The sequence below is a fragment of the Plecotus auritus genome (assembly GCF_963455305.1).
Source record: "Plecotus auritus genome assembly, chromosome: 3".
Classification (NCBI taxonomy): Eukaryota; Metazoa; Chordata; class Mammalia; order Chiroptera; family Vespertilionidae; genus Plecotus; species Plecotus auritus.
The window spans coordinates 196,111,984-196,126,701 of record NC_137772.1 but is presented as its reverse complement, the minus strand read 5'-3'; the positions used below and the strand labels follow the sequence as shown (position 1 = coordinate 196,126,701).

Here is a 14,718-nt window from a genome sequence, read left to right as displayed (position 1 = left end):
AATTTCTGCAACACCATGCTGTCTCTAAGACAAAAAGCAACACATAAACAGACAAGAACAACAAACTTTTGAAGTTCATGATAAAAGTATAATATTTTAGTATAAAATATTTATAATTATTTTATTATAAAAATATTTATAATAGAACATAAATATTATAAAATTAATAGAAAATAAAATATTTATTACATGAATACTAGTCCTTAAAAGTACTCATCTTAAAAGACTATAACTGCATTGTAATAATGCCATCATTCTATAAAACATTCTAAAACTCTTTGCTTTCAAAAATATTCTCAACAATGGCACTGAGTTAGCCTATAAGAGTAGCTTTGCTATTGGAAGCAGCCAAAAAAAAAATGGTAACATCACTGGGGAAGTCTGTCTCCTCCCAGCTTGACTATTTTGAAAACAAATTTCATTTGAATATAAACATTCTGGCATCCTATCTAATAAAAGAGAAACATGCAAATTGACCATACCTCCACTACGCCCACAAACCACACCCACCAGCCAATCAGGAGTGAGTATGCAAATTAACCCAACCAAGATGGCAGCGGCCACAGAGCTGGAGTGAGCAGGAGGCTTGGGTTGCCCCCAGCGATGGAGGAAGCCAAGCTTCCTGCCCGCCCTGGCCAGCCCTGGCCTCCACTCAAGGCTACAAAGTTTCAATTATAGAAGATAAATAAATCCCAGATACCTGCTTGCAGCCAGCCTTGGCCTCTGCTCAAGGAGGTGCTGAAAAGATAAAAAAGCAAAAAAGGAGAGGTTGGGAGCTTGGGTCACCGGGGGCCATGGCCAGCCTGCAAACAGCCATCAGCCCCTCACTCAGGCTGGCCAGGCACCCCAGTGGGGACCTGTGGTCAGCCTTCAAACAGCCATCATCCCCTCACCCAGGCTGGCCAGGCACCCCAGCAGGACCCCCACCCTTATCCAGGTCACCCTTCAGGGCAAACCAGCCAGCCCCCACCCGTGCACCAGGCCTCTATCTATACTAATAAAAGGGTAATATGCTAATTAGACTGGGAGACCTTCCAGGAGACCTTCCGGATGTTCCTCTGGACAAAGCCATGGTGGTGGGGCTGAGGTAGAGGCAGTTAGAGGCCAAGAGGGGAGGGCAGTTGTGGGTGATCAGGCCGGTGGGGGGCGGGGCCGTTGGGGGTAAGCAGACCAGCAGGGGAACCAGTTGAAGGCAAGCAGGCCATCAGTGGGAGTCAGTTGGAGGTGATCAGGACAGCGGGGGGGGGGGGGGGGAGTTTGGAGTGAGCAGGCCAGCAGGGGGGCAGTTGGGGGTGAGCAGGCCAGTGGGGAGAGAGGGTGGGGGTGAGCAGGCCAGCAGGGGGCAGTTGGGGGTGAGCAGGCCGGCAGGGGAGGCAGTTGGGGGTGAGCACACTGGCACAGGGGGCAGTTGGGGGCAAGCAGGCCAGCATGCAGAGTGGTTAGGGGCAATCAGGCAGGCAGGCAGGCAGGTGAGTGGTTAGGAGCCAGCAGTCCCAGATTACGAGAGGGATGTCCAACTGCCAGTTTAAGCCCAATCCCTGTAAACCGGCAGTAGGACATCCTTCAAGGGGTCCCAGATTGGAGAGGGTGCAGGCCGGGCTGAGGAATACCGCCCCCGCCCCCCCCCCCCCCCCCGCGCCTGTGTACAAATTTCGTGCACCGGGCCACTAGTATTTGATAAAACTTACAATTACAATTTTTTTAAATATATTTTATTAATTTTTTATAGAGAGGAAGAGAGAGGAGAGGGATAGAGAGCTAGAAACATCGATGAGAGAGAAACATCGATCAGCTGCCTCCTGCACACCCCCTACTGGGGATGTGCCCGCAACCAAGGTACGTGCCCTTGACCGGAATCGAACCTGGGACCTTTCAGTCCACAGGCCGACGCTCTATCCACTGAGCCAAACCGGTTTCGGCACAATTACAATTTTAAACAACTCCATTATCAACACATCCTTCCTAAAAACCATGTGTGCAATTAGTTTCCCCATCAAGATTACCCTAGGTCAGTGGTCGGCAAACTGCGGCTCGCGAGCCACATGTGGCTCGCAAGCTGTGGTTTGCCGCTCTGTTGACTAATGAGTTTGCCGACCACTGACCTAGACTCTCGATTCCAATAATTACAGGCTGTTGTTGTTCCTTGTGATTAAGCCCCTATCCCAGTGGTCGGCAAACTCATTAGTCAACAGAGTCGCAAACCGCGGCTCACAAGCCACATGTGGCTCGCGAGCCACAGTTTGCCAACCACTGCCCTAGGTGATAAATTTAACCTACCTTCATTAATCTATACTAATAAAAGGGTAATATGCAAATTGGTCAGGATGCCCTCACAGTAATGACTGAATAGCAGGCTGCATGGGACCACCAGGCCGGCAGGGGCATTAGTGAGGATCACCAAACAACTGAACAGCAGGCTGTGTGGGGTGACCAGGCCAGCAGGGGGGTCAGTGAGGGGTGACCAAATGACTGAACAGCAGGCTGTGGGGGGCAACCAGGCTGGCAGAGAGGGGCAGTGATGGGTGACCAGTCTGGCAGGGGGGGTAGTTGGCAGCAACCAGGCCAGCAGGGGGGAGCAGTTGGGGGTGACCAGGCTGGCAGGGGGGCCATTAGGGGTGACCAGGCTGGCAAGGGGGGCAGTGAGGGGTGACCAGGCCAGCGGGGGTGGGCAGTTGGGGGAGACCAGGCCAGCAGGGGCGGCAGTTAAGGATGACTAGGCCAGCGGGGGGGCAGTTGGGGGCGACCAGGCTGGCAGAGGGGGCAGTGATGAGCGACTAGGCCAGCAGAGGGGGCAGTTAGGGGCAATCAGGCCAGCAGGCAGAGGCGGTTAGGGGTGATCAGGCTGGCAGGGGAGCAGTTAGGAGCGATCAGGCAGGGAGGCAGGTGAGCAGTTAGGAGCCAGCTGTTCCGGATTGTGAGAGGGATTCTGGATTGGAGAGGTGCAGGCTGGGCTGAGGGGACCTCCCCCCCTCCCCCCGCCCCGTACACGAATTTCATGCATGAGGCCTCTAGTATAAAATAATTGGCTTTATAAAATACAACCTTCTCCCCAGGGATCACCCTGAATCACTGTGATTCTGGACACTCAACAGGAACATTGTCAAGAACCTTTAGATGAGGTAGTGGAAGGAAGAAAGCTGCTTTTGCAATAATGAGAATAAATCTATTGTGAGACAAGAATTTAGAATCCAGAGACTTGTAAGGGTTATAATTTGTCACTAATAAACCTTGGGATTTGAGCAAATTATCTGCCCACTGTGGACCTGACTTTCTGATCTGCCAAATGTGAAATTGTCCTAGATCTCAACCAGATTCCTTTCAGCTCCATCCTTCTGTGATCTCAGGATTGATAGTTCCTGATTCTGGGCTTTCAGAGGCACATATTTATACTTTCAGATACTACCGAACAGTCTCAGTTAACAAGTGATGCCTTATGGAAGGGAGTAGAATGAAATATTCCTGTATGACTTGTCAGGAGATCTAGTTTAAAACTCTTTCATTTTGTTTGGAGACATCTCAGAGGTCTCTCTTTTTACATTTGAAGTGACCAAATCCATAGCAGTCCTACTAAATAGAATATTACATCCATTAAGAAATTATGATTACAATTATTAGAGGAAATAGCTTTCAGAGGGAAGGGTAAAAATGATTGATTCTTTCTCCAAAATAGACTACCATTTTTTAATTGACTGATTTACCAAAATCTTGTTTCTTAGCCTACTATGTACCAGGAATTGTTTTTGGTGTTAGTGATATAGAAGTGAATAAAACAAATAGGTATCAATAAGTGTACATGACAGCTTATATGTGTGTTTTTAAGTTTCTCAACTTTTTTTTTTTTGTAAAAAAAAAAATGGAGGAAGAGAATAAGCAAATAAGTAAATTCAAAATGGGAGAGGAAGAAATGAATTATGAAGGGCCAATGGATGCTAATTAAGGAACAGATAGAAGAGACAAACCATTGTATAAGTATACCCATAGAAGAATACAGAGATATGAATAGGGTAAGGAGAATAAGTATAGAAGGATTCAGTAATTCAAGTGAGAAGAAATAAAAGTGAGGGAGAAGGAATTCTGGGAGAGATTAAGGGGGAAATACAATGAATGAGAGAGAGAAAAAGGGAGAAAAATAAGAGATGACAATCAAAATTAGGTCATGTTAACTATTTTTAAAAAGCCAGCTTTTTGAGGCAGATATTATCTCATTCATATTTTTAGTCATCTTCTCCCAAAGCAAGTGCTTGGAAGGCTTCCGATAAACTTTTTATGAATAAATGAATGGATAAGTCATTTTTAAAAGCATGTGAAATAAAGTCAAAAGATTTGGAAGAACTCCAAACAGTTTGAGGATATGTGGGAGAAAGAAAAGTTAGATGAATTGGCCATGCATTTTTAGTCAGATATACATTAATAAGATATGCAGCTCCTACAGATGTCAAAAGTCTATTGAAATGTTGACTGCCTGACTCTTGTTTTCTTCACCATTCCATTAGCAATGCCAATTCTACTGATGTTTAAACAACTCTGAAGGAAATTTATACACACTCCATTTACAATGCATTTAAGTACTATCATAAATTGCTCTAAAGTTTACTTTTCTGCCTTGTAGCCATTTTCATACGTCTTTGCACAGAAATATATGAGAAGATTCTAGAGGCAATAGACATTAATAAAAAACCATATTATGTAGAGTTAAAAATCTCTATAGCTAGCTTTCAAAAGAATGCTATTCATAGTGGCTGGACTCACATTTAATGATCAGAAGCTAATATTTCTAATGAGAATTTTGTTTCCAAAAGAGAAACGTTGTTGGCAGTGCCATTTATATCACTCCAGAACATTGATTTTTAAAAATATTAGGGTACTGTCTGCTAAGAGGTAATATTTTATACTGTTATATTTCTTTTCAGAACCAAACCTGTCTCTTATCATGAACGAGCTCTCTTTTCAGATTGCAACTCAAGATGCAAATGTTCAGAGACAAAGTGGGAACCCATGTGTGGTGAAAATGGAATCACATATGCATCAGCTTGTCTTGCTGGCTGTCAAACCTCCACCAGGAGTGGCAAAACTATTGTAAGAAATCTTCTCTAAAGTGTGTACCCATGGGCCTGAAACAATACATAACTATACATGTCTACAGGGGTAGGGCTCAGGGGCCAACCCAGAACGAGACCACACTGGTAGGAACCGTGGCTCTTACTCTGCCCTTGTTTTTATTTATTTATTTTATTTGTTTTTTTATTGTTGACAGTATTACAGATGACCTTCGTTTTTCCCCCTTTTGCCCCCCGCCCCCCGGCCCCCTCCCTCAACCCAGACCTTCCCCACACTATTGTCTGTGTCCATGGGTTATAAGTATATGTTCTTTGATTAATCTCTTCCAGTTCCCTCCAACCACGTCCTCACTGAGATCTGTTATTCTGTGCCCTTGTTTTCTTGTGTGGAGATAGGAAATATTATCATCATAAAGAAACTAGAGCTGTTGAAAGAATTAGGCTAAGAATTAAAATCATGGAATGGGCTGGATTAGCTTGGTAGTTATATAGTCTAATTCTCTCATTTTGCTTTTAAGGAATATTATTCTTGAATGAGAAAGTCTAAGTTGTAAGATCATATAATAAGATCTGTATTGGGATCCATGTCTGCTGACCCCACCACCAATGGTTTTAGGGACGGGACCAATAGAGACCAGTGTTAGGAAGGCTAGCCTAAGATGTCTAGACCCAAGGGTCGGGAATCTGTTTTTGAGAAGGTTGATGGTTCTGGGACTGCTCTTCCTGAGAAATCAAGCCAATTTGTGTAATAAAGAGTTGGTGACTGGAATGAAGGGTTCCTCTAGGATGGAAGAGGAAGATGAGGTTGGAACTATAGATAGAAAACCAGGGGTTTTATGTACTTCATCATTAACAGACTCATCTCCTTAATCACACCTTCACATTCCTACTCAAACACAGACTCTTCCTCATATCCGCTGTGTATACTGCACAGTGGTCAAATGGCTTTGTACTGTGGCTGATGAGATCTGCCTGTATTTGACAGTCCTAGAGGGCTGAAAATAAACACACATATATCTATTTACACATGCTTGTCAACAATAGGAGAATGCTTAGGCAAATACTTCTGCATTCACAGAGTAACACTTTGATTTCCTCTCTGGTTATTGCTATTTTGACATTTTATTCAGAACATAAAGGATTGGTCTCTAGCAATAGTTAGTAAGACACCCTCCCTTCTGAAATCTCAGTTTTTACCCTCCTGCTCTTTTCATCTTTCTTTCCTTTTAATTTTTTTTTCTTTCAGTCACTACTTTTTGAAAACAACTGCTTCAGCAAAAGCAGTTGTTTAATTAGAGTTTCATTTATTGAAGACATTGCATGCCAGGGACTAAGAGAGGTGTTTTAAAAACAAACTCGCATTTAAACATTATTTTCTCAAGTAGACGGGTATCATTTTATTTGTTTCCCTCATGTGAGAACTGTGGCACTGAAATACAAGGGATGCCTAAAACTCACATATCTAGTGAGAGACAGTCAAGATTAAAAAGCTTTTTACCTGACATTAAAAAAATCTCTATCACTTCTCTTTCTTGAAAAGGAAATGCCATCTTTATTTCACTGTTTATCTAAAAATTCAAACTATTCTGTGATAAAAATTATAACTTATATGTATATATTCATACATGAATTTAGAGAAATAAACTGATGAGAGGTTATTAAAGTTGCTTTTCTGTCCTCAATTGAGTTTTATTTCTCAGAAGATTTTTTTTCCTAGTAACCACTATAAATGATGTCATATCCTCAAATTTTGCCTCTTTATTTAACAAATTTTTATTGAGTGCTTAAGGGCCTATTATGGGTTGTAGATTTGAAATGATGACAAAGCAGACAGTTTCTGTCAAAGGTGACATTCTAGTGAAGATACATAGTTAAAAATAAATGATTGTATAATGTTCTAACAGGGAGCAATAAGCACTGTGAGGAAAAGAGGAGTGAGGATAAAAGGGTAGAGATGGGGGTGTTATTCTGAATGGGTGATCATGGAAGCTCTCTTTAACGAAATATCTGAGCAGAGATCTATGGTGTACATGCCAGCCATGGAGCCACCTAGAAGAGCTGCCCAGCAGAGAAAACAGCAATGAAGCATGGGTAAACTCGCCATGTTTGAGGCTTGACAAGGGCGTGATGGAAACCCATGTGTGTGGCTGAAGCAGGAGGAGAAGGGAAAAATCATTGAGCAGATCTGAGTGGGATCCAGGGGCTACGTCATACACCATGCATAAGCCACTTGAAGGATTTTGGATTTTTTACAAGTACTGGAGGCCCAGTGCACGAGATTTGTGCACTGGGGGTGGGAGTCCCTCAGCCCGGCCTGCACCTTCTCGCAGTCCTGGAGCCCTCGGGGGATGTCTGACTGATGCCGTAGGCCCGCTCCCCACCGGTAGTCAGACATCCTTAGCACTGCCACGGAGGAGGGGGAGACTCCCACCACTGCCAACTGTGCTCGCCAGCTGTGAGCTGGTTTCTGGCTGAGTGGTGCTCCCCCTGTGGGAGCGCACTGACTACCAGGGGGCAACTCCTGCATTGAGCATCTGCCCCCTGGTGGTCAGAGTGTGTCATAGCAACCAGTCATTCCGCAGTTCAGTCAATTTGCATGTTACCCTTTTATTATATCTTATATAATAAAAGGCCAGCCACCATAAGCATAATGACTGGAACAACCAGAGACCAGAACCATCACGGCCCCTCGTCGGCCTGGCCCCGTCCCCAAGCAAGCAGCTAGGGGTGATCAGGTAGGCAGGCAAGTGATTAGTGGCGATCAGGTAGGCAGGCCAGCAGTTAGGGGCGATCAGGTAGGCAGACAGCCCCTCACAGGGCTGGCCCTGCCCACCAGCAAGCAATTAGGGGTGATCGGGTAAGCAGGCAAGTGGTTAGGGGTGATCAGGTAGGCAGACGGCCCCTTGTAGGGCTGGCCCCGCCCCCCAGCAAAGAAAGAGGGAGGCCTAGGCCACTGGCGGTGACTCTGTGGCAGGTGTGCGGCCATCCAGCGATCGCCCCACAGAGGGAGGCCCAGGCCAGCCAAGCCATCTCACCCCACACCTGTCGCCTGCAGAGGGAGGCCACCGGTGGCAGGGGAGGGGGGGCAGCACTGCACAGATGGCAAGCAATGGTAACAGTGGGGGTGGGCCAGCTGCCTGCAGCCAGGGGAAGGAAAGCCCTGATAGGCCCTGATCTCAGGCCAGGCCTAGGGACCCTACCTGAAGGGTCCCAGATTGTGAGAGGATGCAGGCCGGGCTGAGGGATCCCCCTGAGTGCACGAATTTTCATGCACCAGGCCTCTAGTAGGATAATAAGAAGCCATTGGAAGGCTAAGAACAATGATGCAATCTGACTGCCTTTTTTTAAAGGCTCGTTTCGGTTACTATGTGCAAAACACAATAGTTGGATAAGAATGGACATAAGTTGAGCATAAAAAGACCATAGAGATAATCAAGGCAAGAAATAGTGATGGTTTAGACTTGGAAGTGGCAGAGAAGGAGATAAGGTACAATTGGATTTAGTAGGATTTGCTGGGAGATAATTCTGTAGGATCAGTAGTTTGTAGACCAACCATCAGCTGTCTGGATAATGAAATGTTATCTCTATAAATTTTGCTTTGTTTGATATATTCTAACACAGAAAAATAGAAGAATATTTCCCTATTGTTTACATAATATCTATATACTACACTGAAAAGACTTTTTAAATAAATATTTATTTTAAATTTATTTAAGTTAAACTTCAGTAATTGGACTTTTCTCTGTCTTGTTACAGATATTTAATAATTGCACCTGTGTGGGAATTGAAGCCTCTATATCAGGAAATTCCTCAGGCATGGTGGGCAGATGCCAAAAAGATAATGAATGTCCCAAAATGTTTCTGTATTTCATTGTAATATCAGTCATCACATCCTATACTTTATCTCTAGGTGGCATACCTGGATATATATTGCTTCTGAGGTGAACATTTACTCTCCTTCCTCAATTTTAACATAAGACATGCTATAGTCATCTAGAACAGTGGAATCATCATGATTTCTTATAGCTCTCTCAGGAAACATCCTACATCCTCTTTCCACTTTCATACTTTTCCCACATTAGGTTCTTATACAAAAATGTGGTTGAATAGAAGTTTTCCAAGTGAGAAATGTTTGCAAACCATTGGTCTAGAAAGAAATGTTAGTGCCTCCATCACTGTAGCCACTAAATCAATACAGTCTGCTATTTCTAATGCTGTTGATATTAATCAGCATAGACTAAATGTGTTTTAGATTAAACATGGTTTCACTGAATTATGAATGGTAGTGTTTATATGACTCTTTAAAGGCTCATCTAATACCATAATGTTTTATATTTATTACTTTGATATGTAGGTTATTTTCCTATATATTATTACTCTAACTGGCATATCTGTGTGTGTTTGTATGTGGATTCTAATCCACAAATATGGTGCTAATGACTCCAAACATTTTTGCTTTTAAAACCCTGAAATAATTTTTAATACTGTGCACCCCTTTGCGTATTTCAAGTGGGCATCTAAAAAATCCTATATAATAAAAGCCTAATATGCTAAGTATCCAGTCATCTGGTCATCCCTTCAACCAAAAAAAGCATAATATGCTAATGATATGCTAAGGTCGCTCAACCACTTGCTATGACGTGCACTGACCACCAGGGGGCAGATGGTCTGACTGGTAGGTTAGCTTGCTGCTGGGGTCTGGCCAATTGGGACTGAGCGAGATGGGCCAGACACACCCTGGAGCCCTCTCACGGTCCCTCCTTGGCTGGCCAACCTCCCACGTCCCTCCACAGCCCCAATCGTGCACCGGTGGGGTCCCTCGGCCTGGCCTGCACCCTCTCACAATCCAGGACCCCTCGGGGGATGTTGGAGAGCTGGTTTTGGGTTGATCCCACTCAACACAGGAGCTCTCCCTAGTGGTCAGTGTGCTCCCACAGGGGGAGCACCGCTCAGCCAGAAGCCAGGCTCATGGCTGGTGAGCACAGCAGCAGTGGCAGGAGCCTCTCCCATCTCTGTGGCAGTCAGACATCCTCCATGGGCTCCCAGACTGCAAGAGGGTGCAGGGTAGGCTAAGGGACCCCCTGAGTGCACAAATTTCATGCACCAGGTTTCTAGCTTGTTATCATAAGTTCAAATAGTAACTAAGCATTGATTTCCAATATATTGTAAATATTTGCATTTAAAAATATAATGATTTTAAATGTAGGTCACTCTGTTAAATGTAACCATTGGGATCTAAAGAACATGGATTAGATAACCAATATCACCTAATTTAAAATCATATGAAAACCTTTAATAGTCAAAATGTTGCATATTTCTTTCTTTTTGAATTTATATCATCATTCAACTTCCCTATAGACTCTCTTTCTGTTGTAATATAATTTACTAGAGGCCCAGTGCACGAAATTCTCCGGGGCGCCCCCTGGTGGTCAGCGCACATCACAGTGAGCAATTAAACTCCCAGTCTCCCCGTCAAACTCCCGAGGGGACACTTTGCATATTAGCCTTTTATATATAGATACTTAAACACTTGTTATTTACTCTCCTGTCATAGATCTCCATTATAATGTACATAAATTCAAATTTTAAAATGTTTTATAACCAGTATTCTGTGAGAAAATTTTCTTCCTAATTTAATTAGCCTTGCAAATATTACTAATATACAATTAATCAAACTAACCTAAAAATATTACAAATTTTATACAATTACTAAACAAAAAATCAAATTTTATTAGAAATAATTCTTTAATGAGATAGATTAGATGATTTTAAATTTTACATTGACTAATATATAGGAAAATGAATATTTAGTTTTTATAAAATGAAACTAATCAAAAGGATTATATACATCTTTAATTTCCTGCAGTTTATATTATAGAAATTGATTTAAAAAGATAAATAGAAAATAGGACCTAACATCTACAAATTACTTCTTTGGAAAAGAGTTTAAAGACAACATGAGATATTTGCATTTTCAAATGGGAGCATGGGTTCGAAAAGATGGGAAATCATTGAGCCAGAGTTCTCAGGCCAGGATTTTTCTTCATGCGTGGCTATTTCTTCAACATCTTCTTACACTGTGCCAAGTAGTTAATGGGCTAAATGAATAATCAGGCTACTAGAGGAAGAGTTTTCCTTACTGCCAGTTCCTCAAAGGAACCACTCAGTATTTTGACGTAAGAAGGAGATGGATGTCCTTGGATTGAAGGAGAAAAGTTGTGGGTTTTGCCTCTTTTAAAGAAGAGACTAAATGAAATTATACATATAAGAACCTAGTACCATGGTTAAGACTCAATAGTTATAATATAATTTTATTACTATTAAAAGCCACAGACCAATCAGCTAAAGCTATTCAGTCATATTAGGATGCTCTTGTTACTTTAGATTTTCTTGACCTTGGCTGAAAATTTCAGGCGTCCACTATTTAGCACAAATACATGCCATAGTGATTGTGATTGTATCAACCCAGATCAATATGATCCTTTGCTTTTAGATCAAAACCACAAAAACTAATTATAGGTTATTAATTCCTTATTGTTACCTGAAGTTTTTGCACTATCTTAGAAGTTTGTGGGGGTTTCTTGTGTCTTTATTATTTTTCTGATTAAACATGATTTTACTTTACCCAACACCATTTGAATATGTCATGTAGGCTGATTTACCTTCTAGGAATGTTAACTATAAACTCTTTGATGCATTGCCTTTAATTTTGCCTAATTTGCCTTCCCTATGCTAGAACACTAGTGGGATCTCCATAAATGCTACTTGAATTCTAGTATCACTTTACATGTGCTAAGTAGCTTGTCACTAATATTATTTGCTTTAATGGAATACACATATATATTTGTAATAGTGCTTTTCTTGGTTTTAGGTGCATTAAGCCACAACTTAAATCTTTTGCCTTGGGTATCTACACCTTAGCAGTAAGAGTTCTTGGTAAGTATAATCTATGTTTTAAGTATGGTGGCCATCACAAGTGTATTTGGAATATTTTCCTAAATATTTTTACAGAATTATCATACATAACTGAATGATATAGGTGGTTAGATCCCTATTCTTTTTACTTTCTTCCTTCCTTTGTTCTTCCCTTCCCTCCTTTCTTTCCCTCTTCCTTTGTTTCAGAAGTATCTATGGAGAGCCAGTGCTTGGGCCCATGTTATAATAAAATGAATCTGTGAGAATAATGCCATTTTTTGTGTATCGATCTTGTCTCTTCCAGCAATGATCTATTGTAAACAAAACAAAACAAAACAAACAAACAAAAAAACACTGGTGTTATAGGAAGATTCCTCTGAGAGAAAAGCCGAAATGTCAATCAATAAGAAAAGCTAAAGCCTAAATGTAATTTTATCAGTTATTAAAATGGAAGGAATTATTTTGGGCTACTCTCAATGCTAGGATATATCATTTTGGTAGAAAGATCAGATCATTCAATCAAAGCAGTTTTTTAAATGTAATTGGAATTTTTTTCTGACTACTAGATTTTTCAATATACATTAATTAAAACCCATAGGAAATAATGTGAATGAGTCAGATAAGTTTTCTGTTCTTAGTAAGAAGAAAGTGAAACAATTCTAAATGTTTCTCTGTAATTTAACAGAAAAGAATTACCAGGGAGAAAAACAAACTTAGAGCTTTAAAAAAGTCTGTTTTTTGGCTTATATAAATCTTGACATAAGTGGGTATAATATATGAAGATACAATATAATCCTGATAAAATTGGGGAAACAACCCCTTCCCCCACCTTTGCCTCTGATAACCACAAGTCTGATCTCTTTTTCTATGAGTTTGGGGATTTTTTGTTTGTTTTTTGTTGTTGTCTTTAGATTCCACATGTGAGATCATACAGTATTTGTCTTTCTCTGTCTGATCTGACTTAATATCTCTTAGCATGAATATGAATCTCTGATAAGATTAAAGAGTTATTGTAAAGGGGTATGATTAAAAATGTCATCAGTTAAAGATACATACTGAAAGACATAGAAGGGAACTGACATGATGTCTGAGACTTCTCTTAAAATATTTACAAAAAAAGTTTTGGGGGATTAGGGGAGATGTGGGTCTGGAGGTAGACTACATAATAATGATAAAATATTAAGCTTTGTTGAAGTTATTGATATCACATGAGGGTTTATTATATCATCCTCTCTAATTTTGTGAATGTTTGAAAATTTGCTATCATGAAAATTTTAAAACATATACAGAAGTTTGCCAGCATTTGGATTTTTTTTTTTTTTTTTTTTTTTTGCCTTTCTTCACATTATTAAGAGCAAATGAAGTTAGGTATCATCTAAGTATTTTTAAGTAGTAAGTAACCTATTAAATTGGACAATACATATAAAGAGTGAAATTTTATTTAAGACACCAAATAATCCAAATTGGCTGTTAGCTATATTTAACGAATTGCTCTTCATGTTTATGGTATTTTATGCCTAATAGAATCACTGGATTCTTTCTAGATTCTAGAGTCCTTCCTTATCTTCCTTAGGAAGGGAGACACCCTTACAAATGGAGATTTCCTTATAAATGTAAATTTCCCTTTAAAAAGGAAAAAAGAAACTTGTGCTCTGTTTTCAGAGCTTCTCCTGTGTTTCTGTGTCTCAAAATAACCAGCTCAAAATAATCTTTATACCAGATGCATGTTGGGGGTGGCATGTTCTGGTCGCCTACAGATACCCTGGTATCTCCAAAGCAGTAATTTTTGGACTGAAAGGAAGTGGTTCCAAATAGTCATTCATTTTTAGGGTAATCAAAAAGATGTGCATATATTTTTAGTAGCAATTATTTGTTTTTCTCACAGCAGGCATCCCAGCTCCCGTATATTTTGGAGTTTTGATTGACACTTCGTGCCTCAAATGGGGATTTAAAAAATGTGGAAGTAGAGGATCCTGCAGATTATATGATTCACATGCGTTTAGGTACCGTATCAAACTCATTCCCACATCTCACTGCTATCACCTCCCAGGTCTGCACAGGCAATCAGCACTAACTTCCTCATGTCATTTCACTGCTTGTAAGAAAAATAATAGTCTAAACAAGGAGCCTGTTTTACAGAATAATTCTATTACCATTTAATTACCTGGCTATACTTTTAATTTTCCCCATTCCTAATCTTAACTTGCATTTTTAATGAGTAATCACGAAAAAATATGACATAAGATTCCAGAATAGAGTAGAATTCTGAAAGTTTATGCACACAAATGAGTAATTCCGTGAAACTCAGAGGCATTTAAATTTAGGTCATATTTTGGGTTTATTTCCATTCTTTTTCACACCGAGCCAAACTGTCCCATTTACATCAGCTATCATCCCCCTGGGCCAGAGTTGGATTTGGCTCTAAATCTACCCGGCTTTTATTGCCAAACTGATGTTCAATTATTCCAGTACTTGAAATGCATAAAAGTAAAAGGTTTTCTCTGTGAGTGTGAGTGTGTATGGGGCTGGGGGGCATGGCTTTTTCACTATGGCGTCATTCAGTCCAATTCATCAAACATTTAGTCCCCTTATTGCCTAAAGCAATGCTTCCATGGCTTAGAAGCAAGAGGGATTTTTTTTTTTTCCCTAAGATTTAAAATCTGAGCATTTTCTCTAGAGAAAGAAACCTGGTGCTGAGCCATGGAATTTGGAAGTTGGATGTGTGAGCCAGTCCTCTTAAATAAGT

The 14,718-nt window shown here is 40.9% G+C and overlaps 1 protein-coding gene across 1 annotated transcript in view; it reads left to right on the top strand.

Moving 5' to 3' along the window:
- The window catches only part of SLCO1C1 (solute carrier organic anion transporter family member 1C1), a 47,969-nt gene that overhangs the window by 31,959 nt on the left and 1,292 nt on the right, over positions 1–14,718 (top strand). Inside the window, exons 11-14 of the mRNA XM_080660825.1 lie at positions 4,911–5,076; positions 8,814–8,998; positions 11,929–11,993; positions 13,858–14,075. Of these exons, the coding sequence (XP_080516951.1) occupies positions 4,911–5,076; positions 8,814–8,998; positions 11,929–11,993; positions 13,858–14,075 (634 nt within the window). The remainder of the gene's footprint in view (positions 1–4,910; positions 5,077–8,813; positions 8,999–11,928; positions 11,994–13,857; positions 14,076–14,718) is intronic.